The 25,444-nt window shown below is 44.0% G+C and overlaps 1 protein-coding gene across 1 annotated transcript in view; it reads right to left on the bottom strand.

Annotated features, from left to right (window-relative positions):
• Positions 1-25,444, bottom strand: part of LHX4 (LIM homeobox 4) — an 86,691-nt gene that overhangs the window by 8,153 nt on the left and 53,094 nt on the right. Inside the window, exons 3-4 of the mRNA XM_029617643.1 lie at positions 3,245-3,447; positions 834-988 (exon numbers count right to left, since the gene is read on the bottom strand). Coding sequence (XP_029473503.1) covers positions 834-988; positions 3,245-3,447 — 358 coding nt within the window. The remainder of the gene's footprint in view (positions 1-833; positions 989-3,244; positions 3,448-25,444) is intronic.

The following is a 25,444-nucleotide window of genomic DNA, read 5'->3' as shown; positions in this document are numbered from 1 at the left end:
TGGATTCCCTCTACTACCAGGAATGCCCCTTTTCTCAGCCATGGAAAGAGCACGTGTACTTTTCGCGGCAGATAGGAGCACGCGTGCACACAGGGCACGTCCCCCTGCACAGAGGCTGCATAGCACACGCACATTCTCACCGCATGAAACACATTGACAATTGCTGTCTTTTTGTGTCCCACAGGAAACATTTCACTTGAATTTCATGTTTAATTAAGGTTGTCAAAGGGACTATTTTTGGTGGGAAATGGAATCAATCGTTAAATGTCCGAGAATGTGGTTTACTTAATGTTTCGAGAGCCTGGCACGTGGAGTGTAACAAATGAGATGGAAAGAGATGGGGAGGGTTCTTTTCAGAGAGATCTAGCAGGGCAATGTGGAGTTGGCCAGCTAGATTCCCACCCAGGGCGGAAAGTCGCAGCCCCATGTAGCAGCTAAAGGCATCTGCGTATTGTTACAAGGAGCTTACATTTAGCTGGATTAGAAATAGGTGTTCCCGGGAGCGTGGTTAGATCGGGGCGAGTAAATTACACTCCTAAAGCTGAATTTTCCAGTCTCCGTGCAAAGTTTAGTCCTCGTTCCTCCACCTGCAGAAATAGCAGGGGCAAACTGCACGGCTACTTTTGCTCTCACGTGGCTGTAAGCAAATTTTCAGGGAGAAAAGGCTCGGGTAGTGAAGTGGCTTGGTGTAGATTGCTCCTTGAGAGCAGTATTGAGTTCCTGTGCATGGAATGCGGGTGAAAGTGGAGTGGGGTGGGATTGCAACGCAAGGTGAATCTCATGCCTCCACCTGTTCAGTTTCGCCTGCCGACCAGAGGTGAGTGCTGCCTCACCTGCACTACCCTCATATCCAGCCCGGTCTCGGAGGACAGCTGCTCCCTGACGTGTCGAGCTGGTTTGGGGGAGTTCTTGTAGGCGTTCTTTAAGGTTTCCAATTGTTTGGCTGTGATGGTGGTCCTAGGTCTCTTGGCCCCTGCCTCTGAGTCATCTACAAGAGAAAAAGGATTTTGTTTTGTACTTAAGAAAGAAGGCAAAGGTAAACGCAAACAGTACATAGGTTTAAGCAAGTACTTCTCAACCCAGTCCTCTGGGGCACACCTAGCCAGTCAGGTTTTCAGGATATCCCAAATGAATATGCATGAGATAGATTTGCATGCAGTCCTGAAAACCTGGCTGGCTGGGTGTGCCCCAGAGGACTAGGCTGAGAAACACTGAAGTAATGACACAATCCTGGAATTTAGAGATGCTGCAACGTCAGTGTTGCTGAATGAACCCCTGTCCCGGAAACTGATGAAGACTGCAGTGTAGCTCAGCTCAGTGTTATGTTCCTTAGGCTGTTAGGGCACTGCCAACGTTGTCAGACTTTCACTGGTATGTGAAGGCCGTGCAAACTTTCTCAAGGAATTCCACTGTAAAAAAAATCAGTGCCATGCAGGCTTCCAACAAGCCTATCTAATGTTTGTGCTATGCAGCTTCCCCTATAACTGAAATGCAGTGCTGTCTCTCTCAGAGTGCAGCAATGAGCAGAATGTGGCTTCCTCACAATACTGTAAACTCTGTGCGGTAAACACGGTAAATTCTGGGCCTTACCAGCTACTCTCACTCTCCTTTGGGACCTCTGTGCTGTGACAGCGTCCTCGCACTGTTCTTATGTAACATCACTATATCCCAAGCATCTTCACGTTGCTATTCTGTGACTTCAGCGTTGGATTTCATCCTCACCGTGCTAGAGCCCTCCCTTGCTGCAACTTCTGTGCACTGTCAGCTTGCTCACCTTGTCCATCTCTGATCTTGGCACAGTGCATTTTCAGTTCCTTCTATCCATTTCATAACTCCATTCGTAATATTCTTGCCCATATGTACCAGTTGGATCCATGTGTCTTTGAGATCATTTGTGATACTTGCCAACATGGCTGTTTACATGGTAGCATGGAAATAGCAGGTAAACCTTTTTTTTTTTTTATTTATGCAGAGTAGGTGTCTCTGTTTGTGGAAACTTGCACAAAAATTCTGCCCCTATGCTCAGGTTGTCATTTTTTTTTTTTATTAAGAAAACTTAATGTTAAGATCAAGCACAACTAAGCCTGCTACAATTGTACAAACTAAGAAAAAAGAGCACTCTCAAGTATTCCTGAGATGCCAACGTTCATAACAGCTCTGCTATTTATTGCTCTCAACATCAATACTGGGAGTAGAGTAGAACTAAATGCATACTCTTCCCCATCAACAGTGCAAGCAGGCAGTCAGTCGGTCTCAGAACAGAATTGATTAGGCCCAAAAAGAATCCTTAATTAACGAAAACTCTGTTCTTATCAATGTAGAATCCATCAAGGACCAATTCCACTTTCATTTTAATCATGAGGCATTTGCAAGGCCATGGAACTTCGCTAGTATTTTTAGAACTATAGTTATCTTTCATGTCTGTTTCCATCTCTGACCTCAAACTCGCTCGCCCTTGCAGGCTATATTAGAGCTCTTGGACCTCTTCTACTGTCGTGTGTGTGATTCTGTAGGAAATGAATCTCCCTTTTCTCCACCTTCCTCTTCCCATCACAATTCACAATCACCTGGAAAACTAGAGTGAAAAGATATTCCAGTTTCCATGTATATCCAATCCCGGCATTACTCCATATATACAGTATATGGGTTCACCCTCTGCTGGGAGTGGAAGGGAAGTCTGCCTCCATGATCATTCTATTTTGGTTTTGCTAGAGGATAACCTTCATTTTAAAAGGACCCCCATCTGTGGTAACATTTTGCATCTGACTAATAATAATCTGTTAATGTTTCAGTTCCCGTTATGTTCTACTCTGGCAGACGCTGGTTTGGGAAATGTGTCCTTTGTCTCCTTTCTAGCAGAGGCTGGTGAATCTTTCCTGCTCCTGGAGCAGGCTGGTCTAACCTTCAGCAGTGGCCATGCACTGCAAGAGGCCTATCTAGTGGCTCATAGCATGGACGACTTGTCTGTATGATCCAGGTGGATGAGAAGATCTACAGATGACACTGTGAGGTGGACCTGCTAGAAGACTTGCTTCAACAGCAGGAGAGAAAACAAAACGTTGGGATTTATGCATTTAAAAAAGTGTACTCAGTTGTCTGTATCCTACATGTGCCAGAGTGGATAAGCTTTGCCTGTTCTGCTTACCCTGATCTTCTTCCTTTCTGTTCCATTCCCTTCCCAACCCATCCCTTTTTTGTTCTTCTGCTCTTTCATTGTGATCTGCACCCTGCACCTGCTGCTTACCGTTTTGCTTGGCCGTCTCGTAGTCTTCCTTGCAGACCAGTCGCCCGTCCTCCATGAGGTAGAACTCGTCCCCTGTGGCCAGCTGGCGGCTGCAAATGATGCAGGCGAAGCAGTGGAGGTGATAGACAAAGTCCTGCGCTTTCCGAACCACCTGGGTTGGGGGAATTCCCTGCTGGCAGGCTGTGCATTTTGTGCCAAACCTCCTGGAATAAAGCGAGGTACATACATTGATACTGATAATACCAGTACAAGAAAGAAATGATGAGCCATCCCATTTCTGTTTCTCGGCACAAGAAGTTGTACATTTTAAATGGTAGCAGTAACAGTATTGTTGTAAGGGTGGGATGCAAACACTGATAGGGACGTATCATGCCAGTTCTGGCTTTTAATTCACAGTCCAGTATATTCTGGTGTTTGCATCTCAGTAGACACGCACTATGAAGCCAGTTACAAAGTCAGCATCGGATGACCCTGCCTTTAATTCCCCTGACTGTAGGTGATCCAAAAGAGGAGTATGAATGCTGATTTGAAAGAGAGAGAGAGATGCATTGTGAGAAAGGAATGATAGGACACACCTTAGGGCAGAGGTTCTCATCTCAGTCCTTGGGACACACTTAGCCAGTCAGGTTTTCAGGATATCCACAATGAATGTGCCTGAGATGACGTTACATACAAGTGGAGGCAGTGCATGCAAATCTCTCTCATGCATATTCAGTGTGGATATCCTGAAAACCTGACTGGGCTAGGTGTGTCCCAAGGACTGGCTTGAGAACCCCTGCCTTAGGGCATACATTATCTGTCAAAGAGTGAAGTTCAACTGAGTGTCACTACCAGGAAAAAAGCGGACTCTAATGGTCATTTTTACAGTGGTTGAAAGAAGCAATGAGACTCATTGCATGGCAGGTCCATATTTCATCTACATTGATACCAAATTAGTTACCGTCACCACTATCATGATGAATACCAAATTAATTCATTTGGATAGAGTTCTTACAGGAAAGTAATGATACCTGGCTCAATGTGTGTAGGAGAGCGAGACAGAGAGAGAGAGCTTTCATGTATATGAGTAAGTGCGTAATTGTGTAAATGTGTGTGTGTGTGTGTGTGCGAGCAACTGAAAGGGCCAGTCTATAAGGACTGGGCAAGCAAATTGCAAAAAGCTGCCAAACTGGCATGCACTATGTTTTGTACTTGTGCTAAATGCAAGGTTTGTGCAAGAAGGCCTGTCTTGAAATTTCTGTGTATTGGAGAATGATGCAAATATTCATCAGATGTGCTACAGCTCATTTTCTCATGCAATTTTGATAACAAGCAAGCTTTTCCTAAGACATAAATCTGGCACAGTAAAAAATGTGCAGGAAGAACAGGTGCATGCTAAAAGAGAGGAACTGCAGAAATGTTCCACAGTGCAATCCTGAAATCCCTGCTTGGAACAGCAGCGCTATGGCAAGCCAGCCTTTAGGGCACCGATTTAAACTGTGGTGCTCTTTTTAGCACCGAAGGGGACTAATGTCAGAATATGCTGTTGGGGGCTTCTTTTCATGATGTTAACCCCTTGTTGTTGTCTTTTTAAAGCTTACTTTCTGAAAGAAAAGAAGGATTATGAGATCACTAAGTCTTATCCAGACCAGATTTTCGGGCCATGTCAGGTGGGACGTGAGGACTCTGGTAAGAGTGGGGATGGGGGTGTTGGAGCCGCACCTATGCACAGACCACATCTGGGGAAAGTAGGCGCCTTTCATTCTGCTGCTTTTACTTTCTGTATTCTTTTTAGAATCTGGCCAGCAAGTGCGCTACAGGTGTCTAGTCCTGTTCTCTCTGACATCAAAATTCAAACAGTTTGCATGGGCAGTTTTTCCAAGTTATCTGGACAAAACCAGAGTTTAAATATTTCCCTCCACTCTGGCTCCATTTTGTCCTTGTACTAAAAAGAGGCGGCGACAGGGGCTCAGCATTAGTCGGTGAGCCCTGCTGTTTAGCGCTAACCAGCTCAAGGTAGCTGGGCAGAAAAGTTAGCCGGGTAACTTCAGCTGGGGGTATTCGGTGAAACGCGCATCTGGCTCTGTTCTGCCGAATATCCAGGCTGACTTTCCTGTTCCCCAGCCCGCTGAATATCAGTCTCTGAATTGCTATCCTAGTCTTTTTGCACTTCCTGTTACAAGAGGTAAAAGTGATATTAGTGCTGCAGGCTAAGAGGACCAGAGTCGGCAGGAGGCAGGTGGCAAACAGCAGGGGCCAGCAAGGCCTGAATTCAAACAGGAAATAAAATGGTAAGAAAGAGAAACGGAGGCTGGCCCGAGACCTGGAGATCTGATGTCACTGCTGCTGGAGAAAGCTTCTCTGTTAGAGCTGTCCTGCTTGAGCTCTGTTTGCTGTTTTGTGAGTGACATTTCATTCTCTTGGGACAGAATCTCCACATGGGTTGGTTTTGCACATGCCATGACGGGAATGAACTTCACTTGTAAGCCAGGGCATGTAGGATATGCTCTTAGTCTCTCAAATGTACTGCCCGTGCTCTTCTTAATACATGCATTGAGCCACAGAGAGCCTCCTGCTCCTGGGCCTTAGGCAGATGAGCATCCCCGTGGACAAGAATATAACCCGCCGTTTGTAACTCCTGTTAAAGTAAGGCGCACAAAATGTAAACTCTGCCCTTCCCCTGTGATGTACCAGTCCCCCTTGTAAAGTCAGTATGAATACCCTGGCCGTGAACTTTGCTGCGGGAGGTCACGAGTAGGGTTTAAGCACAGTGGGAAAGATAAGATCTTCATCCTTATGCAGAACAGCGATTCAAGCAGCAAAGTCAGGAGTGCGCAAGAGGAATGAAAAAAAAAAAAAAAGGATTTCGCGCCTGCCTGGCTTTTTAGCAGCAGAAGGTGGCAGAGTTTTATTTCCTCTGACATCTAAATCTTTAAGGCAGAGCCTGCAGGAAGAGGAGAATGAGCACAAGGCTGCATGCTTGCAGGAAGTGCTCCATTTTCTTCCCCTGCCATAATATATCCTCTCTTTCCACCCTTCCTCTTATTCCTCTGTTTTCACTTTTCTTCCCCCTCATCTTTGCTAACCAAATGCCCTTTTCCCCTCTCTCTCCCTTTCCCTGACACCGTGATTGAGGGATCAGGAGTTACAGGGTTGCTTCCTGAGCTGCCATGCTTTAGGAGAAAGCTGCATTGCCTAGCGCGTGTAGACAGATGGACTCAGGACCAGTGGTTATACGCTCCCCTGCCAGCAGATGGAGACGGAACAAGCTGACCTCACAGTGTATATAATACTTCTGGGGGAATTCTGCGCAAAAAAATTTAAAATTCTGTGCACACATTTTATAAATTCTGCACATTTTTATGTCAAAATAACACTTTTTTTAAAATTATCAGTCGTATGCTTTCTCTCACATACCATCTGTCACATACATGTTCTGTTTCCCCACATACAACTCTCTCTCACACACACACACACACACACACACTCTCTCCCCCCCCCCCCCCCCCCCAATACATAGTCTCCCAGGCAGACACCTACCCACCCTCCCCAGCTTACAACAAACACAGGGGCTCACACAGACACTCTCAGGGCCTGGGCCTCTTTTTCAGCTGCCAGTGGGATGAGGTCCGCTGGCAGCCCCTGGGTCCTTGCTCTCTTTCACCACGGTGAGGGTGGCATGAGAGGAGGTAAAGAGGAACAGAAGCAGAGGTCCAAGGAGGATTCACATCTCCACCTGCTCTAGGCCAGGGGCAGCCCATGGCACGGCACGACACGACATGGCACTGGACAGCTGAGCAGACAATGACCTCTGCTGCTACTGAAATCAGGAAGCTACCTCCAAGCCTCACATGCAGCAGCAGGAGTTGCATTTAACCAAACATCTCCAGCTGCTGTGGGGCCGGTCTCACACAGCAGGAGATGATGTTTGGTTAAACGCAACGTCTGCGGGTGAAGTCAGGGTCCACTCAGCTTTCCAGTGCCAGAGCACACATTTAAAAGGCTGCAGACCTCTGGCCCAGAACAAATGGCAATATGAATCCTCATTTGACCTCTGTCCCTGTCCACATTCACCTGCTCTTGACTTCTGCCCTGTCCCCATTCACCTGCTTTCCCCTCATACTTTGAGGCCCCACTACAAACACTCTCCCCCGTCGCTCCCCTTCCCCCTCTCTCTCCCCCCCCCTTATCTTCCCCTTCTGCTCGCCCCCTCCCTCTCTCCCTCTCCTCGCTCACCAATTGTATAATCCTGGCCTTCGCGCAGTGGAGCTTGCTAACCTCGCCCATACTGCGCTTCTTTTGCTCCCCGCGTGAACCTCACCTGGGCTGCAACGCCTCTGCGTGAAGCTCGCCCGTGCCACAATGCCTCTGCGCGCTTCCAGTGATGCTTCCTCTTCCGGCAGATGAGCATGCTAGCCCAGAATTCCCCCAGAACTACTATAACCCTGCAGTGACCCCAGCCTGCCAGGATTCATCTCCAGCAGATGGTGGACGTGCATCTCCCTATGGGGATTGCTTTCAGCTTTTTTGAAAGGAGAAATTTGAAATTCTAAATTCAGGAAAAGAAAGCCCTGCTCTCCTGCAGTGATACCTAAAGGTCCCTTCCCCAGTTGAGAATTCCTGAGACAATTTCCGTGGTCCCTGAGAGGTGTGCCTTAGTCCGGTAGCTGGGTTTCCTGGCATGGCCTTAGCTGCTAGTTCAGCTGAAAGGAAGCGGGTACGGGAGGCCGAGTGTGGCTGTGACGGCAGATGCCCTCTCCTCCTGCAGCCGGAGGCCGTCTCTGTACTCAGCTGGTAAGAGCTGAGCTCAGGTAAGATTTAAAAAAAAAAAAAAAAGGAGAAAGTTTTACCTGAACCAGAGACAGAGGGGTTTCAGGACTCCCTCCGGTCTCCGTTCTTGGTGTGCCATGCTGAAGTTCATTCCTGCTCCCGTTGGGGTTGGGGAACTGGGCACCCTGGAGGGGTGAACAGACCCTGGTGGGCTAGGCCCCACACTTAGGATTTTTTCTTGCACGCAGCCTGGTAGGCCGCGGCGGCTGGTTTTGCACACTCTTGTACATGTTCTGCTGCCCTCTATAGAACACTGGTGTGCGCAGTGTGTCGGCTCTGTGCACACATTGTGTGCTTGATTTTTGGGCGCGCTTTTTACGTGCACAAACTTTTTTATGCGCTTAACTTGGTGCACAGGTTGTGCGTGCGTCTTGCTGAGCTTTCTTCTAGGCACTTATTTTTTTGGACACATTTCATTTTTGAGCACCAGCCATTCCGACGCACGTTTACTGCAGTGATGGCACCGGTAAGCAAAAAGCCTAAGTGTCTTCCTATTTGTGTTGCTGCCATATTAGGGTTCTCAGCCTGACTTGGCTTCTAACCCATGTCAGCACTGCTCAGATGCTCAGGGAGAGTTGTCTTCTTCGGAGTTTTCTAAATCTGGCTCTTTTCATTCTGATGATGGGTTGGCCATGGTCTTGACTGGGGGCACACCAGGTCTTGGTTCTCCCTTGACTGGCTCCTCCGCTGGCAAGGGCAGTTCTGTGGGATCAGCTCCAGTTCCTTCTGGGCTTGGTCTGGACCCGGCTGCTTTTTCTTGGGTGGAATTGTTTCAAGACTTACAAGCCTTTCTTCAGGTGCAGTCCTCCGCTTCCCCTATTTCTATCCAGTCGGATCCTCAGCTGGAGGCTCCTCCCTCTTCCAGTCCTATGTTTAAGCACCGGGGCTCGACTCGGCTACCTGCAGGTGTTCCCAACAGGAATCCAGATGGCACTGATGATAAGGTTGATTCTGATTCCCTGGAAGATGGGGAAATTCCTCCAGGGCTGGAACCGTATCGAACCATGTTGCGGTTCTTTCATAGAGATGAAATGCCGGCCCTGATTTCTCAGACCTTGAAACAATTGGGTGTTCCTGGTTCGGATGCTAAGTCAGAGCTGAGGAAAAATCCCATTTTGGTTTCCTTTCATAAAGCCTCTTGTTTTTTCCCCGTGATTGATGCCATCCAGGAATTGATTGATCTGGAATGGAATGCCCCAGAAGCAAATTTTAAAGGGGGTTGGACATTGGAAGGCCTGTACCCCCTGGATCTGGCTGTGAGAGAGCGTTTACATTTTCCCAAAGTGGATGTTCTGTTATGTGCCATGACTAAGCGGACGACTATCCCCATAGAGGGAGGAGCGGCCTGGAAGGATGCACATGATAGAAGGACTGAGGCTATTCTTAAGCAAGCCTTTGAGGCAGTGGTGATGCATTTATAGATTGCCTCCGGTTGCGCCCTGGTGGTGAGATCTTGACTGCTTCTCTCTCAGAAGGTTGATGAGTCTGGAGGGAATTTCAGAGTGATTATGGAGCCTGCTGCCACCTTTTTAGCAGACACAGGCTGTGATTTGGTCTGGACCTCAGCTGGAGGAGTGGCTTCAGTGATAGCGGCCAGGCATCAACGCTGGTTGTGAAATTTGTCAGCTTCCAAAGCCAGTCTTACCAAGATGCCCTTTAAAGACTCACTCTTGTTTGGAAGTGAGTTGGAGAAACTGGCCAGTAAGTGGAGCGAGTCTCTGGTACCTTGGTTGCCAGAGGATAAGAAACAGTTACAGCGCCCCTTTGGTATGAGGGGTCATTTCCGGAGTTCCAGGAGTTTTTGTCCCTACAGAGGGATGACCTTTCAGTGGACTTGGCCTTTTGGTAGGTCTCAGTCCTTTCATCCCCGGCAGCTCAAGAGAGGAGTGGACTTAGGTGGTGGACCTTCCCAAGCTTCCCAATGAAGGTTTGCCAACCCACCTTCCAGAACAGGAAATAGGGGGAAGTCTCTCTCTCTTTTATTGGAAGTGGGTCGAGATCACGTTGGACCAGTGGGTCTTGGAGGTGATACATGAAGGATATGCACAGGAATTTTGCAGTATTCCTCAGGATGTGTTCATGGTGTCCCCTTGCCACTCCCTGCAGAAGAAGCAGGCAGTGGAGTTCACGCTTCAAAGGCTCCTCAGACTGAAGGCTGTAGTTCCAGTGCCCACATCTCAAGAAAGTATGGGGTGATTTACCATTTATTTTGCTGTGCCCAAGAAGGAGGGCTCCTTTTGACCCATCTTGGATCTCAAGAAGGTCAACCGTCACTTGAAGGTGACTCATTTTCGAATGGAAACCTTATGCTCTATAATATTGGCGGTGCAGTGGGGGGAATTTCTGACCTGCTTGGATCTGTCTGAGGCTTACCTTCATATTCCCATCTGATTGGAACACCAACGCTTTCTACGCTTTGTGGTGTTGGGGCATCATTATCGGTTTCAGGCACTGCCTTTTGGTCTAGCCACTGCTCACAGAACATTTTCCAAGATTATGGTGGTGATAGCGGCAGCCTTGTGAAAAGAAGGAATCCTGGTGCACCCGTATTTGGATGACTGGCTGATTTGAGCCAAGTCTCAGGAAGAAAGCTGCCTGGTGATGAACAAGGTCATCTCCTTATTGCAGGAGTTCAGTTGGGTGGTGAACCTGACCAAGAACAATTTTCAACCATCCCAGTCGTTGGAGTATCTGGGGGTCCAGGTAAACATGGGACAGGGTAGAGTTTTCCTACCATAAGTTTGGATCCAAGTGCATCAGTTGATGAACACCATAGGCCAGATGGTGTAGACCTATCTACAGGTACTCAGCTTGATGGCAGCTACCCTGGAAGTGGTGCCGTGGGCAAGGGCACATATTCAATATCATCAACAATATTAACCCAAGTTTATTAGGAGTGACAATTCAACACTAAGATCACAAAACAAAGGACTGCTAATGGTATCTTCCACTTGGAACACATACCTAACGTAAATAAGAGACCAAATGTTTTCCATAGCAGGCCCCAAGTTGTGGAACTCACTTCCAGAGTCAATACCTCAGATAACACAAAGAAAGAATTTCAAGCGTGAACTGAAAACATGCTCTTTAGAAAAGCATAAGATTTAACGTAAAAGACCAATACACTGATAACAGCTACATCACTACCAGAGATGTTGTTAATGGAGCGAGCAATAAGTAATGAATGATGAGAAATGTATTATTAGTAGGATTAGAAGCTGTATTTACTGTTAGGTTGACCAAAAATGCATGAATATGAACTAGATTATAAAGTACCGTAGCTAGTGTAATCTCCCAGAATATATATGATTATGACCTAGAATATGTATACGCTGTGGTGTTGAACTAGAAGATGAATATTGACACAAAGTAATTGATCGTTGTCCATGAATATGCATGTGGACATTGTAAACAGTCGTGATCTTCTTTTGGAATGACAGTATGTAAAACGCCTAAATAAATAAATAAATAAATATGCATTCTCTTCAGCGCTCTCTGCTATCTTGTTGGAACCCGCAGGCTCAGGTTTATGCGGTTCAGCTCCACTTACCAATGGAAATCTGCTCTCGCCTCCAGTGGTGGTTGCAGGAGAATCATCTGAGAAAGGTAGTTCCCTTGTCCTCTCCAGCCTGGTTGGTACTCACGACAGATGTGAGTCTCCAAGGTTGGGGGACTCACTGTCTGGAATTAACGGCTCAGGGGTGCTGGAATGCCGAAGAGTCTCACTGGAACATCAATCACCTGGAGGCCCAGGTGGTATGGCTGGCATGCTTGCAGTTCAACCACAGGCTGCGGAATCAAATGATTCATGTGATGTCAGACAATGCAACAAAAGTGGCCTATAATCAGTCACCAGGGAGGAATCAAGAGCCAGCAAGTCTCGCAGAAAATAGACCAGCTGATGAAATGGGTGGAAGGTCATCTGCAGATGATCTCAACCTCTCACATTGCAGGAAAAGACAACGTAAGAGCGGACTTTCTGAGAAGGGAGAGTCTGGACCCAGGAAAGTGGATGTTGTCAGCCAAGGCATTTCAGCTGATTGTGGATTGCTGGGGCCTTCTGTTCCTGTTCTGTTCTGGCGACATCTCGAAATGCGAAGGTTCCTCGCTTCTGCAGTCACAGGAGAGATCCGTGGTCCCTGGGAATAGATGCTCTTATACAGGTCTGGCCGGAAGACAGATTGCTTTATGCCTTTCTTCTGTGGCCCTTGCTGGGCAGGATAATTCGCAAGATCGAAAGCCACAGGGGGCTAGTGCTCCTGGTGTCGTCAGACTGGCCCAGGCATCCATTGTATGCGGATTTGTGACAATTCCTGGTGGATGCCCCCTTTTGTCTTCTGCCGCACATGGATCTGCTTCATCAGGGACCGGTCTTCAACAGGATCCAACTTGATTCTGTCTTACAGTTTGGCACTTGAAAGGGCTCGCCTGTTAAAGCGTAGTTATTCCTCTGTGGTGATTGCTACTTTACTCCGTGCTCTCAAGTTCTCCACTTCCTTGACTTATGTGTGGGTTTGGAGAGTTTTTGAGGCCTGGTGTGAGGAGCGGGGTATTATTCCTCTCATTCTGGATTTTTTGCAGGATGGATTGAATAAAGTCTTGACCCTTAATTCCTTGAAGGTGCAGGTTGCAGCTCTTGCCTATTTTAGAGACCTGGTGAATGGTGTTTCCTTGTCATCTCATCCTGATATGGCCTGTTTTTTGAAGGGAATGAAGCACCTTAGGCCTCCCTTGAGGTTACCAGTTGCATTGTGGAGTCTTAATTTGGTGCTGAACTTTTTGGCACGCCCTACGTTCCGACCCCTGCATAGCCTTTCCTTACGGCTGTTGACTTTGAAGACTGTGCTCCTGATGGCTATATGGTCTGCGCGTTGGATTTCTGAACTGCAGGCCTTGTCTTGCCAGGAACCGTTCCTTTGGGTGACTTCAGGGCATTACAGCTGCATACTATTCCATCCTTCTTGCCCAAGGTAGTCTCAGACTTTCATTTGAATCAGTCCACTCCTTGCCATCCCTGGATAAGGTCAGGGATGTGGAGGAGTTTTGCCTTTTGCACTCCTTGTATATTAAGTGTCTTGTCGTGTGGTATCTGGAGGTCTCTGAGTCTTTTCTCCATGGCGGGAGTAAGCAGAGCGTGCCAGCTTCATAGGCTACCCTAACTCATTGGATTAAGGAGGTAGTCATGGCCGTGTATGTGGATGCTGGAAAGCCATTACCTACTCAGTTTAGGGCTCATTCCATTAGGGCTCAGGCAGTGTCCTGGGCGGAGGTTAGTTTGTTATCTCCCATCGATATCTGCCGAGCTGCTAGAGGTCCTCCTTACACAATTTTTCCAGGTTTTGTCATCTGGGTGTGCAGGCCCGGGAGGATGCAGCCTATGCACGTGTGGTGTTGACTGGACCACAGACAGCCTCCCACCCTGTTAGGGAGTAGCTTTAGTACATCCTACTGGGCCTGAGTCCATCTGTCCCCATGCTAGAAAATGGAGACATTACTTACCTGATAATTTCATTTTCCTTAGTGTAGACAGATAGACTTGGCTTCCCACCCTTGGCTGCTGCATGCGTGTGTTAATAGTCCTCCTGTGGGGCTCTGGGTCCCAAGGGATTACTGTTAAGTGTTCATCCAGTCCTTAGCTTGGAGTACCTAGAATCTTATGAGAGTTCAGTGTTTATGGTTGGTTGAGTACAGTTCTGGTTATATGTTTTTAATCAAGTTTTTGCTAGTCTGTCCACAGTTGCTTTTGAAGAAGAGAATACTGGCAGGCTGGGGTCACTGCAGGGTTATATATACTGTAATTTCAGCTTGCTTCGTCTCCATCTGCTGGCAGGGGAGCACAAACCCACTGGCCCTGAGACCATCTGTCTACAGTAAGGAAAACAAAATTATCAGGTAAGTAATTTCTCCACTATTCTACATTTCACCTGAACGTCAGGTCTAAAAAGTCCCATTCAAGAGATGTCTGCAATGGCTGTCCTGGTATGGAGTGTAGGGCACAGCAGAGGGCTCAAGCCTAGAATGTTGGTCAGTACAGCCAGTGGATTGACCACTCAACGCCCCATCTTTTACAAACATGCCGGGGAATAAAAAGCACAAAACTGTAGAAAAAGCTTTGAAAAGCTGGTTCTGTAGCAACAATTCTGTAATTGTGGAAATAAAGACATGGCCTGCAAACATTTAAAAAATCTTGTTTTTTTTCTTTGGATATTTAACTGACATTACACACTTTCCTTTCAATGTCTTTTTCTGTGCCATGACTCAATCTCACTATCTTTCTATAGCATAGACTCACGTCCTGCTATTTATTCACAGCACAGGCCCAATCCTGCCATTGTCTCATGTCATAGACCAAGTTGTGTCATCTCCTTACATCTCAGTCCTTATCCTTAGACAAAGCCTCCAGTTGTCTTCATGTGCAATAATGATCAAAGGTGTTTCCCAGTTATCAAAGAACATCTGTAAAATTTGGAGGAAAGCGCCACCCTAAATACTCTGACGATAAAAGTGAAACAGTCCACATCACATCTGGAGTATGCTGATATACATCTGAAAAACAAATCTCAGAAACTAAGTGATATGACTGGCAGATAAAAATATCTGTCGGAACTGCCCTCGTCACTCTGCAGTAATGACTGCAGTGTCCCGGCGATGGCTGACTAACATGTATCTAACAATTGATAGGCCTCTTTTCCAGCAAACTGCCCAAAGCAGGTTGCAAGTAAAGCAAAAACATTCAACAAATTACTAACATCATTTGATAGTAAAAATATCAACAAATATAAAACATAAAAACACATAAAATGAGATGACAAAAAATTACAATCCATACAATTAATCGCCCCATAAAATAGCCTAATAAACTATACAAACAAGAACCAGACACATATCAGCAACATGCCGTAAATAAATCAGATAAGAGTCAAGCTCCCAAAAATAGACACTGTACAGAACAACTAAATATCTAATCATCATAAAAAAAATGCTTAAGATAAACTGAGTACCTAATCAATGGGCCTCTTGTACTAAGCACTTTTCCTATAGACAAAGAATGGGAGAAAAGCCTTAGCAAACTGGGCTCAATATTTGGTACTCTACGCCTAATATAAATAAATATATGGAAAATAGCTAACGTAACTACCTACTAATTAAAATGCTTAGAAAAAATACATATATTTGGGAAAGTCATTTTTGTGTAACTATAATTAAAGTTTTCAGATTTTAAAGAACGTTTTCAGATTTTAAAGAAAATAAATTATTTTAAGCAAACTCATTTAAAATGGAATTTGCTGTGTGATAGAAAAAATGTAATAGGGAAACATGCAACAATATCAGAGATATGTAGGTACACACAAGCATATTACCTGTCAACATACATGCAAAATATAGGGTCACGTGTATGCATAAATATACCACTCACACAAAAACATTCAGGCCACACATATATACTGCCATGCACAAACACATGAAAGCATACCATGTAGGCACCCCCAGATAGTACGCATACACACAAAATGCATATACAGCTGCAGACCAAATGCCAACATATGTAACTCTTGAAACCTCACAGGAAGCCATGATTTCAGAGCATGAGCGGTAATTGCACTGCGGAGTTGGACCAGCTGTCTATGGAGGTGGAGGATCATTGGCAGTCGTGCTACCAGTTGATCAGCTGCTTTTCAGCTCTGGCTATCAGAGGCGGGTTTGGAGGGGCTCTCATGCACAATGTTGGATTGGGGCCAAATCAGCCTTTCCGTGGTGACATGATCATACGGTGTGCGCATTGTATGCCTTGCAGCTGGGCTTGGGCTGCACAATACAGCAAGGGGTGTGACTGGAGGCATTACATGTCTTCAGTGGTTCTCATCGTGTTCCCTACCAGCCTTTACAACAATGGCATCGCAACTGCGACGGCACTGACAGACAGATTTCATCTGAAACCTAAGCATCTCATAGATAGATTCAGTAGATAATACACTCATTCAGCTTGTGAGATGTAATGAGAAAAGCATCTTTTACTGAATAGGCATTAAAATCCAGAGTGCAACCAATGAAATGTGTATAATATCAAGAAATCCCCTGTAAGCTGTTGTGCAATGAGGCAAGCAATGCAGAATGTGATCAGTGGGGGCATATTCAGCATTGAGGATGGGAAGGCATCCTTTGAACGTGTTGCTGCAGTAAATCTATGTGAATCTCAGGAGCTGTAAGGTCTAAAGGATGCAGTGACATGTTTGATTTAGAATGTTCTTAAGGCCATCATGTGAGGAACTCTGCAGTCTGCATAACAAGAAGTCTAGTGACAAATCAAAGTCGCAATTCTTTGTTTTGAATCACTGTGAAACTATTTTTCTAAAGAATTGTATTCATATTGTTTGTACAGCAGAATAATTTCTTGTTTTTAAAACTAGTGTGTTTTCCATGTTCGTCCACTTGAATAGGCAGAAATAAAAATCAACAAATAATTTGTAAACGCCACAGTTTATTGGTCTTAACTTAATGCAATTGTGACTAACGTCCGAGAGCTATGCTGCCTTCATTAGGTCAATGCCAATGCTGCCAAAAGGAGTGTAGTGTTTGAAAGGCTTAGTACAGTGGCAACCTGTGCTTGACCTGTCTCAACAATGTAAAAGGTTGTATTTGGTTTTCTAGGAGAGAAAGGATTGCCATCTGCCATTCCCACCACATCATTGTCATGCTGCACAATCAGGCCTAAGGTTGTAACATAACAAAATGTGGAAAAAGTGAATGCACAGAGTCCTCAGAGTATCTAATCCCATGCCACCAAGTTAGGGTGTGGACTTTATTTGTCCCTGGTAGGGGTGGCATGTCTTTATACTGGCTCCTGTTTGTTTGATTTTCTTAAGCAAGAGCCCTTGGGCCTCTAAGAATGAGGCCGGAGTATGAAAAAGAAACAAGAGTGCCTTTGTCTATTATTTTTTTTAAATGCCTTTTTGGAACCCTTTAAGTTTTAGAGAAGGACTTTTTTCAGCCTTCCTCTCTCCATGGGCCTTATTTTCTAAGGCTATCACAGGCTTGCGCCAACAGCACAAGCCTGTGATAACTAGCAAAGGTAGCGCACGTCTGCGCTACCTACATCGGGATGGAGTCGGCCCCGGAAGAGAAGGAGTCGGGGCGTCACCAGGGCCGACTCTGCGAGGACAGCGAGGACAGCGAAAAGGTAAGGAGCCTTTTCGCTGCCTATTTTGCACCCAATAACTACACCATAAAAGGTGTAGTTCGGCGCGATGCCCGCTAGCACAGGACCACGCCCCCCCCCCCCCCGCCCCCTGTGACCACCAGATTTTCTAAGTTCTGCGAACTTAGAAAATCCAGCCCTATGTTTGGTTACCCCTTTTCTAAGGTTTTATGTTCTTCTACCTGCCTGAGTATCCTAGGGCCCAGGGACACAGTATATACCATCTAAGAGGAGTGGTGCCGCTCATGCAGAGAGAACCTGTGGACTGCTGTCTGTCTTGGGGAGAAGGGAACTATGAAGAATATCTGTGGTACCCAGCTGGTGTTGCCCACATTCACATCATTGGGATATTAAACTAAGGAGTGATAAGGCACTATCCAAGGAGAAGGTGTAAGAGCTTTGTGATGAACAACTGGACTAAAAGTAAGAAACTGGGACTGTAAACTAGTGCATCTGAATTGGGTACCATGTTACCCACCAAATTGTGACAAGAAGCTAAAAAATGACCCATTAATTGGAATTGATTAGGGATAAGAAAACAAACTGACAACAGTAATAGAATACATTAACTGGAAACAAAGTCACAAATTTATTAGAAGATCTGAAGCTTTAATATAGGTTGTAAATTACAAAAACTTGGAACTAGACAGACATTTTCATCATCTTTATGCAATAAAAGTTAAGTTGAAAAACAAATCAGCTTCCAGCATGATTATTACTGCTGTATACATGCCTTTTAGTCAATATAAATTCTACACCATAAGGGCTTGCACATACATCAATTTCAATATACTTTTTTATAATTCACAAATATAAACAAATAACTTTTCAAATCATTTAACATTTACAGTAATTCATAGCCATATTAATTTTATATATATAACTTTAAATATTCTTATAATTTTACCATAATCAACCTCTAAAAACCACCCATAAAATTACATACCCATTCATACTTCTACATCCATCAACCAGCCACCCCTTAATACATACATCCATAAAAAATCGTAACCCATTCTTCCAAATAGTTTTATACTTCAATTTCATATATCTTATAGAACTTCTAACACTTTGAAAATGGTAACATGGCTTATCTCACAAGCTTTCATACAAAAATTGATATCTTAAAGACCGTAACATCTCCAAATTCTCCAATCTCACGTTCAACCAGCACTCAAAGAATGACTTCTTCAAAAACATGATGTCGCCAATCCTTCCAATCCCAACTAGGGCCCAAGTTTCACCACAAAATGAAGCTTCTTCAGGGGAACTAAAAAGGCAAATATCCAACAAAGCATCATTTATAGACGTCATACCACACAGACACACCTTATTCAAATCCTCAAAAACTAATCAAATTTTGATCCTAAGTTCGAAACAAATTGTCAACACATATAATTTATAGAATGACCGTCAGAGAACCTAGAAGGACAAACAAAAATGCAAACATATAATTTCATCATTAGATATACCTATATATCACCCATGAAATCAATGTTTGAAAAACTTACCTCAAATCAAAGGATCCCACCCAACAAAATTTACAATGAAACGCTGTACAGCTTGTAACCACTCATTCAAACTGTCAACAAATAACAAATAACCACTAAAAACAAACAAAACAACCCAATTAATAAACAACTCCATCTATCAATCCCACTCATACACCTTAAAAAAACAGCACTTACCAACACCTTCAGTATCTATTCTACAGTGTATTGTACATTTCATTGGATGGGATCCTTTGAATTGAGGTAAGTTTTTCAAACAATTTTGTGGTGATATATAGGAATATGTTATGATGAAATTATGTGTATGCATTTTTGTTTGTCCTTCTAGGTTCTCTGGCGCTTGTTGTTCTATAAATTATATGTGTTGGCAAAATGTTTTGAACTTAAGATCAAAATTTAGTTAGTTTTTATGGGGAATTGAATAGGGTGTGTCTGTGTGGAATGACATATGTAAATGATGCTTTGTTGGATATTTGCCTTTTGAATTCCCCTGAAGAAGTCTCATTTTAAGGCAAAAATTGGGCCCTAGTCAGGATTGGAGACGTCATGTTTTTTAAGAAGTCATTCTTTGAGTACTGGTTGAACGTGGGATTGGAGAATTTGGAGACGTTATGGTCTTGAAGATAACAATTTTTGTATGAAAGCTTGTGGGATAAGCTATGCTACCATTTTCAAACAAAGTATTAGAAGTTCTATAAGATATATTTGGAAGAATCTGCTGGGGATGGATTAATATTTTTTATGGATCTGAGTATTAAGGTGTGGCTGGTTGGTGGATGTAGAAGTATTTTGTATGTATGAATGGGTATTAAATTTTGTGGGTGGTTTTTAAAGGTTGATTATCGTGAAATTTAAGAATATTTAAGGTTATAAATTTAAAATTAATATAGTTATGAATTAATGTAAATTAATGTGAATTGATTTTTAAAGGTATTTGTTGGCAATTGTGAATTTTAAAAAGTATATTAAATTTGATGTATGCACTTGACCCTAATGGTGTAGAATTTATACTGACTAAAAGACATGTATACAGCAGTAATAATCATGCAGGAAGCTGATTTGCTTTTCAACTTTTATTGCATAAAGATGATGAAAATGACTGTCTAGTACCAAGTTTTTGTTATTTACAATCTATATTATAGCTTCAGATCTTCTAATAAATTTATGACTAAGCTTCCAGTTAATGTATTCTGTTACTGTTGTCAGTTTGTTTCCTTAGCCTTAATCCATTCCAATGAATGGGGTCATTTTTGAGCCTCTTGTCACGATTTGGTGGATGACATGGTATCCCAATTCAGATGCACTAGTTTACAGTCCCAGCTTCATATCTTTAATCCAGTTGTTCATCACAAAGCTCTTAAACCTTCTCCTTTTAACCCTGTTGGTACTTGGATGGTGCCTCATCACTCCTTAGTTTAACATCCCAATGATGTCAACGTGGGCAGTACCAGCCGGGTGCCACAGAGATTCTTCATAGTTCCCTTCTCCCCAGGACAGACAGCAGTCCACAGGTTCTCTCTGCACGAGGCGCACTACTCCTTTCAGATGGTAAACACTGAGACCCTCAGCCCTGGCCAATGACTGGGACTCCCGCTCCCCATGGGCTGTTAACACTGTCTTTGCAATAGCCCCAGCCCCGACCTCTCCAGGGAACAGATGACCTGTCTCAGGAAGCAAACCCAGGACTTCCACCTTGCACGGCACAATATTGCCATTGAGCAACTCGGCTGGCCCTGAAAGAAGGGGAACTGGGAATTGAAAGAAAGAGAGAGGTGCCCCATCTCAAACTGGGATAAGACAAAAACAAGAGGCGACTACTGGCCAAACAGCAAGGACTAAAATAATGGCTCATATGATTCTAAAAACATGAATCCATAAAACATACAAGTATAAAAATAAAACAAGTGAATGCACAGAGGTCAATATTGAGCTGTGGACAAGTTATCAGGATAAAGTTATTGTGAGGAAGTCTATAGCCGTCTCCCTCAGTCTACCTTAAAGGACCGGGCTCAGATGTCCCGCCCGGTCCTCCTTAAGCTTCGACTCCCCAAGGTATCTTGGGAGGAGGGAGGAGTCCAAAGAATGAGCATAAAACCTAAGGGCCAGATTTTCAAAGGGTTACCCACGTATATCCGGAGGATTTTCGTGCGTAACCAGCCTTACTCGCACCGGGCCTATTTTAAAAAGGCCTGGTGGCGTGCGTAAAGCCCTAGGATGCGTGTAAATCCTGGGGCTTTACAAAAGGGGCGGGAAGGGGGTAGGGAGGGGAGGAGCAGTCTGGGGACAGGGCTGGGCCAGAGGCCTCAGCATGGCTGTTGGGCCGGGGATTGTGCGCCGGGCTGAAGTAAGTTTGGAGATAAAAAAAAGAAGACGAAAAAGGTAGGGGGAAAGGGCGGGAGAGGTAGGGGAAGGGAAGGTCCCTCCAAGGCTGCTCCAATTTCCGAACGGCCTGGGAGGGAACGGGAAGGCTGCGTGGCTCGGTGTGCGTAAGGTGTGCAATTGAGCACCTCCTTGCGCGCGCCGACCATGAATTTTATAACTTGCGCACGCCTGCGTGCGCAATAAATAAATAAATAAATAAATAAATATGTAAATCTACAGCTCTAACACTAAATTTTCAAAAGGGAAACTTTGATAAAATGAGGAAAATAGAAAAAAACTGAAAGGTGCGGCTGCAAAGATCAAAAGTGTACAACAGGCATGGACATTATTTAAAAATGCAATCTTAGAAGTGCAGTCCAGATGTATTCCACACATTAAGAAATGTTGAAGGAAGGCAAATTATTACTGGCATGGTTAAAAGGTGAGGTAAAACTGTGGCTTATTTCGAGAAATTAACTTTTATGCTGCAAGACTACTTACCCTACTATGATAAGATATGGGAACCGTATTGGAAATTTACCCCGGTATAGCACTGAGGGGGGATATCATAGAGGTCTTTAAGATCATGAGAGGTCTTGAACGAGTAGATGTGACTCGGTTATTTACACTTTCGAATAATAGAAGGACTAGGGGGCATTCCATGAAGTTAGCAAGTAGCACATTTAAGACGAATCGGAGAAAATTCTTTTTCACTCAACGCACAATAAATCTCTGGAATTTGTTGCCAGAGGATGTGGTTAGTGCAGTTAGTGTAGCTGGGTTCAAAAAAGGTTTGGATAAGTTCTTGGAAGAGAAGTCCATTAACTGCTATTAATCAAGTTTACTTAGGGAATAGCCACTGCTATTAATTGCATCAGTGCATCAGTAGCATGGGATCTTCTAGGTGTTTGGGTAATTGCCAGGTTCTTGTGGCCTGGTTTGGCCTCTGTTGGAAACAGGATGCTGGGCTTGATGGACCCTTGGTCTGACCCAGCATGGCAATTTCTTATGTTCTTATGTAATTTATCAATTCGCTCAAAATTATTCTGTGTACTATGATACCTTGTTTTCTTTGCTTACTATGTATCACTTGCCAGTGCTCTTTGTATATTCTGACTCTGATAAAAATAAAAAGTAAAAAAAAAAAAAAGGTGAGGTGAGGTGAAAGAGGCTATTTTATCCAAGAAAACATCCTTCAAAACTTTGAAGAAGGATCCATCTGAAGAAAATAGGAAAAAGCATAAGCATTGTCAAGTTAAGTGTAAAACATTGATAAGGAAGGCTAAGAGAGAATTTAAAATGAAGTTGTCCATAGAGGCAAAAACTTATAATAAAAACTTTAAAAAATATATCCGAAGCAAGAAACCTGTGAGGGAGTCATGACGGAGGGGTTAAAGGGGCTCTTAGGGAAGATAAGGCCATTGCAGAAAGACTAAATTAATTCTTTGCTTCTGTGTTTACTAATGAGGATGTTGGGGTGATACAGGTTCCGGAGATGGTTTTCAAGGTTGATGAGTCAGATGAACTGAACCAAATCACTGTGAACCCGGAAGATGTAGTAGGCCAGACTGACATACTAAAGAGTAGCAAATCACCTTCCCTCATCTCTTCAACCCAATCACTCTTCTCCTTCCCACCCCACTGTTAATACAATGACATCAGCCCACTGATTCAGAAAATAAGACAATGCATTTGCGTTTTGTTTTGTTTAAAAATGAAAAAATACTGCTCCCAGAATTTTTACTTATTTGACTTTCATTGGAGAAAGTCAATGAAAAAAACCCCTAAAAGTTCTGCAATTCACATCTTCCCTCCAGACCAGGCTTAATACTTCCACAAACTCTGATGTAGAAAGGAGCAGGAAGGGTCTCTGCCAACTCCTGGTTTGAAAATATATTTAAAAATATTTATATTCCACCTAAGTGATAGTCATGCTAAGAAGATTACATAGGTTCTTAAAATGCAAATTATTAAAATCAATCAATGTATAAAACATGTGGAATCAAATAACATAACAAAACTTAAATCTCTACAAACACATACTAAACTTCATCAAAGGCCTCTCTGAATAAGAATGCCTTTAATTGTTTTCTAAAAAGCTTGATATCATGCGTATTTTTTTTAACTCATCTGCTGGAGCATTCCACAAGGTCGGACCAATAATTGACAGTGCTCAGTTATGGGTCTCCTGAAGATGGGCTGCTTTAACAGTTGGTATAACCAAAAGCTGTTGAGTTGAGGACCTCAAAGCTCTTGCAGGTTGGTACTTTTAAAAAAGCTTAGACAAATTAATGGAGTATTTTCCTGCATGGACTTAAAAACTAACATTATGGGGCAGATTTTTAAAAAAAACTATGCCCGCGTGTACTTTTGTTCGCGTGACAGGTGGAAAAAAAAGTATGTTGGATTTTAATAGATACGCGCGTAGCCGCGTGTATCTTTTAAAATCCGGGGTCAGTGTGTGCAAGGCTGCAGAAAATCGGCAGCCTGCGCGTGCCGAGCCGCGCAGCCTGCCTCCGTTCCCTCCGAGACCGCTCCGAAATTGGAGCGGCCTCGGAGGGAACTTTCCTTCTGCCTCCCCTACCTTCCCCTCCCTAACCCACCCCCTGGCCCTAACTAATTCCCCCCTCCCCCACCTTTATTCCAAAAGTTATGTGCGCTGGGCCGGCTGCTGGCGCGCCATGTTTCGGTCTGGGAGCTGATCCGGAGGCTGCGGCCACGACCCCGGGCCGGAACCACGCCCACAGCCCTGCCCCTGGAACGCCCCCGATGATGCGCTGGCCACGACATGCCCCCCAACACGCCCCCCAGGAAAGCCCTGGGACTTATGCGCGTCCCAGGGCTTTGCGCGCGCCGGCAGCCTATGCAACATAGGCTCAGCATGGGCAGGTTTTCGGGGGATACGCACATATCTTATGCGCGTACCCCTTTGAAAATCTGCCCCTATGATTTTGAATTTTAGTTGTTGAGTGATTGGCAGCCAATGCAGCTGCTTTAACATTGGTGGCATATGTTCGTGTTTTGATGTTCCTAAGATCAAATAGGCAGGCAAGTTTTGTAAAGCTTATAACCAAATTTTAGGAAGCCCAACATATAATGAATTACAATAGTCAATTGAGGTTAAGACAAATGCTTGTATCAAGCTATGAAAGTCAGAAGTATCCAAGAATGGTTTTAAGTGCCTCCATAATTTAAATTTAAAATAACCTGCTGATAAGACTTTACATATCTGGGGAGAGTAATTTAGTTCAGAATGAAAAAGGAATCCAAGGTTGTGAACACGCTCAGAGAAAGTAATGGTTTGGCCATTCAAGGGCAAATCAGTCAAGTTTTTAGGCTTCTGCCTTTTTGAAATCCAAAGTGACTGCATGGATGACTGCAAATGGATGACCATTTGCAGTCATCCATGTAGCAATTGCATGTAAGCAGGTTTTGACTAACAGTAGTATTAACATTGCCTGACACAAGAAAATACAATTGGAGATCATTAACATAACATCTAAAATGAACATTCAATGATTCTAAAAGATGACATAAGGGTTGAAGTTAGGCATTAAACAAAGCTAATGATAACATAGAACCTTGTGGTACACCCACTTCTAGAGGGAACCAATCCTACTTTAACTTGTTGTTGACATAGATCTAGGTAAGATTCAAGTGATTGTAATACATTCCCACCAATATTGAGTTCTGGCAATTAGGATAGTATGATTTACTGAATTGAAGGCAGAAGTAATATCTAAATAAATTTCTATAAAAGCCCCACCAGAATCCACACTCTGTAAAAGCAAATAATGTGTTGAGACTAGTAAGGTTTCTGTACTTCTGTTTATTCTGAAACCACACTGATAGTCATGCAGAAGGTTTTCAGATTGTAGGAAATCATTTAATTGCTGATAGATTACTTTTTCAAGTTTGAAACTGGTCTGAAATTTACTGGCTCATCTAGGGACATATTTTCTTTTTTTCCTAACAGGACAAATTACTGATTGCTTCAAGATTTGGGGCAAATTTCCATCTGATAAGGATAGATTAATTAACCTATCAATGGTTCAATGAAAACATCTTTCAGTAAGGTAAAAAATCCAAGAAGGGCATGGGGCTAGAGCACAGTTTGAATTCTTTAGTTGGAAAAGAAGGGATTCAACTTCAACACTAGGAGTAAGTTAAAAAGAATTCCAAGGTGCTATATTTCCGGTTAAAGAAGAGCTTACTATAGACTTGGGTAAGCTACATCTGTCCAGAAGGGTCTTAGCCTTATCTTTAAGGTTATGCAAAAATACTAGCTGGGTCTGCGGCCAGTGCCAATGCCATTTTCTTGTG

This window comes from Rhinatrema bivittatum, chromosome 10, assembly GCF_901001135.1.
Source record: "Rhinatrema bivittatum chromosome 10, aRhiBiv1.1, whole genome shotgun sequence".
Lineage (NCBI taxonomy): Eukaryota > Metazoa > Chordata > Amphibia > Gymnophiona > Rhinatrematidae > Rhinatrema > Rhinatrema bivittatum.
The sequence above is the reverse complement of the archived record's forward strand: the minus strand, read 5'-3'. Positions and strand labels throughout refer to the sequence as shown.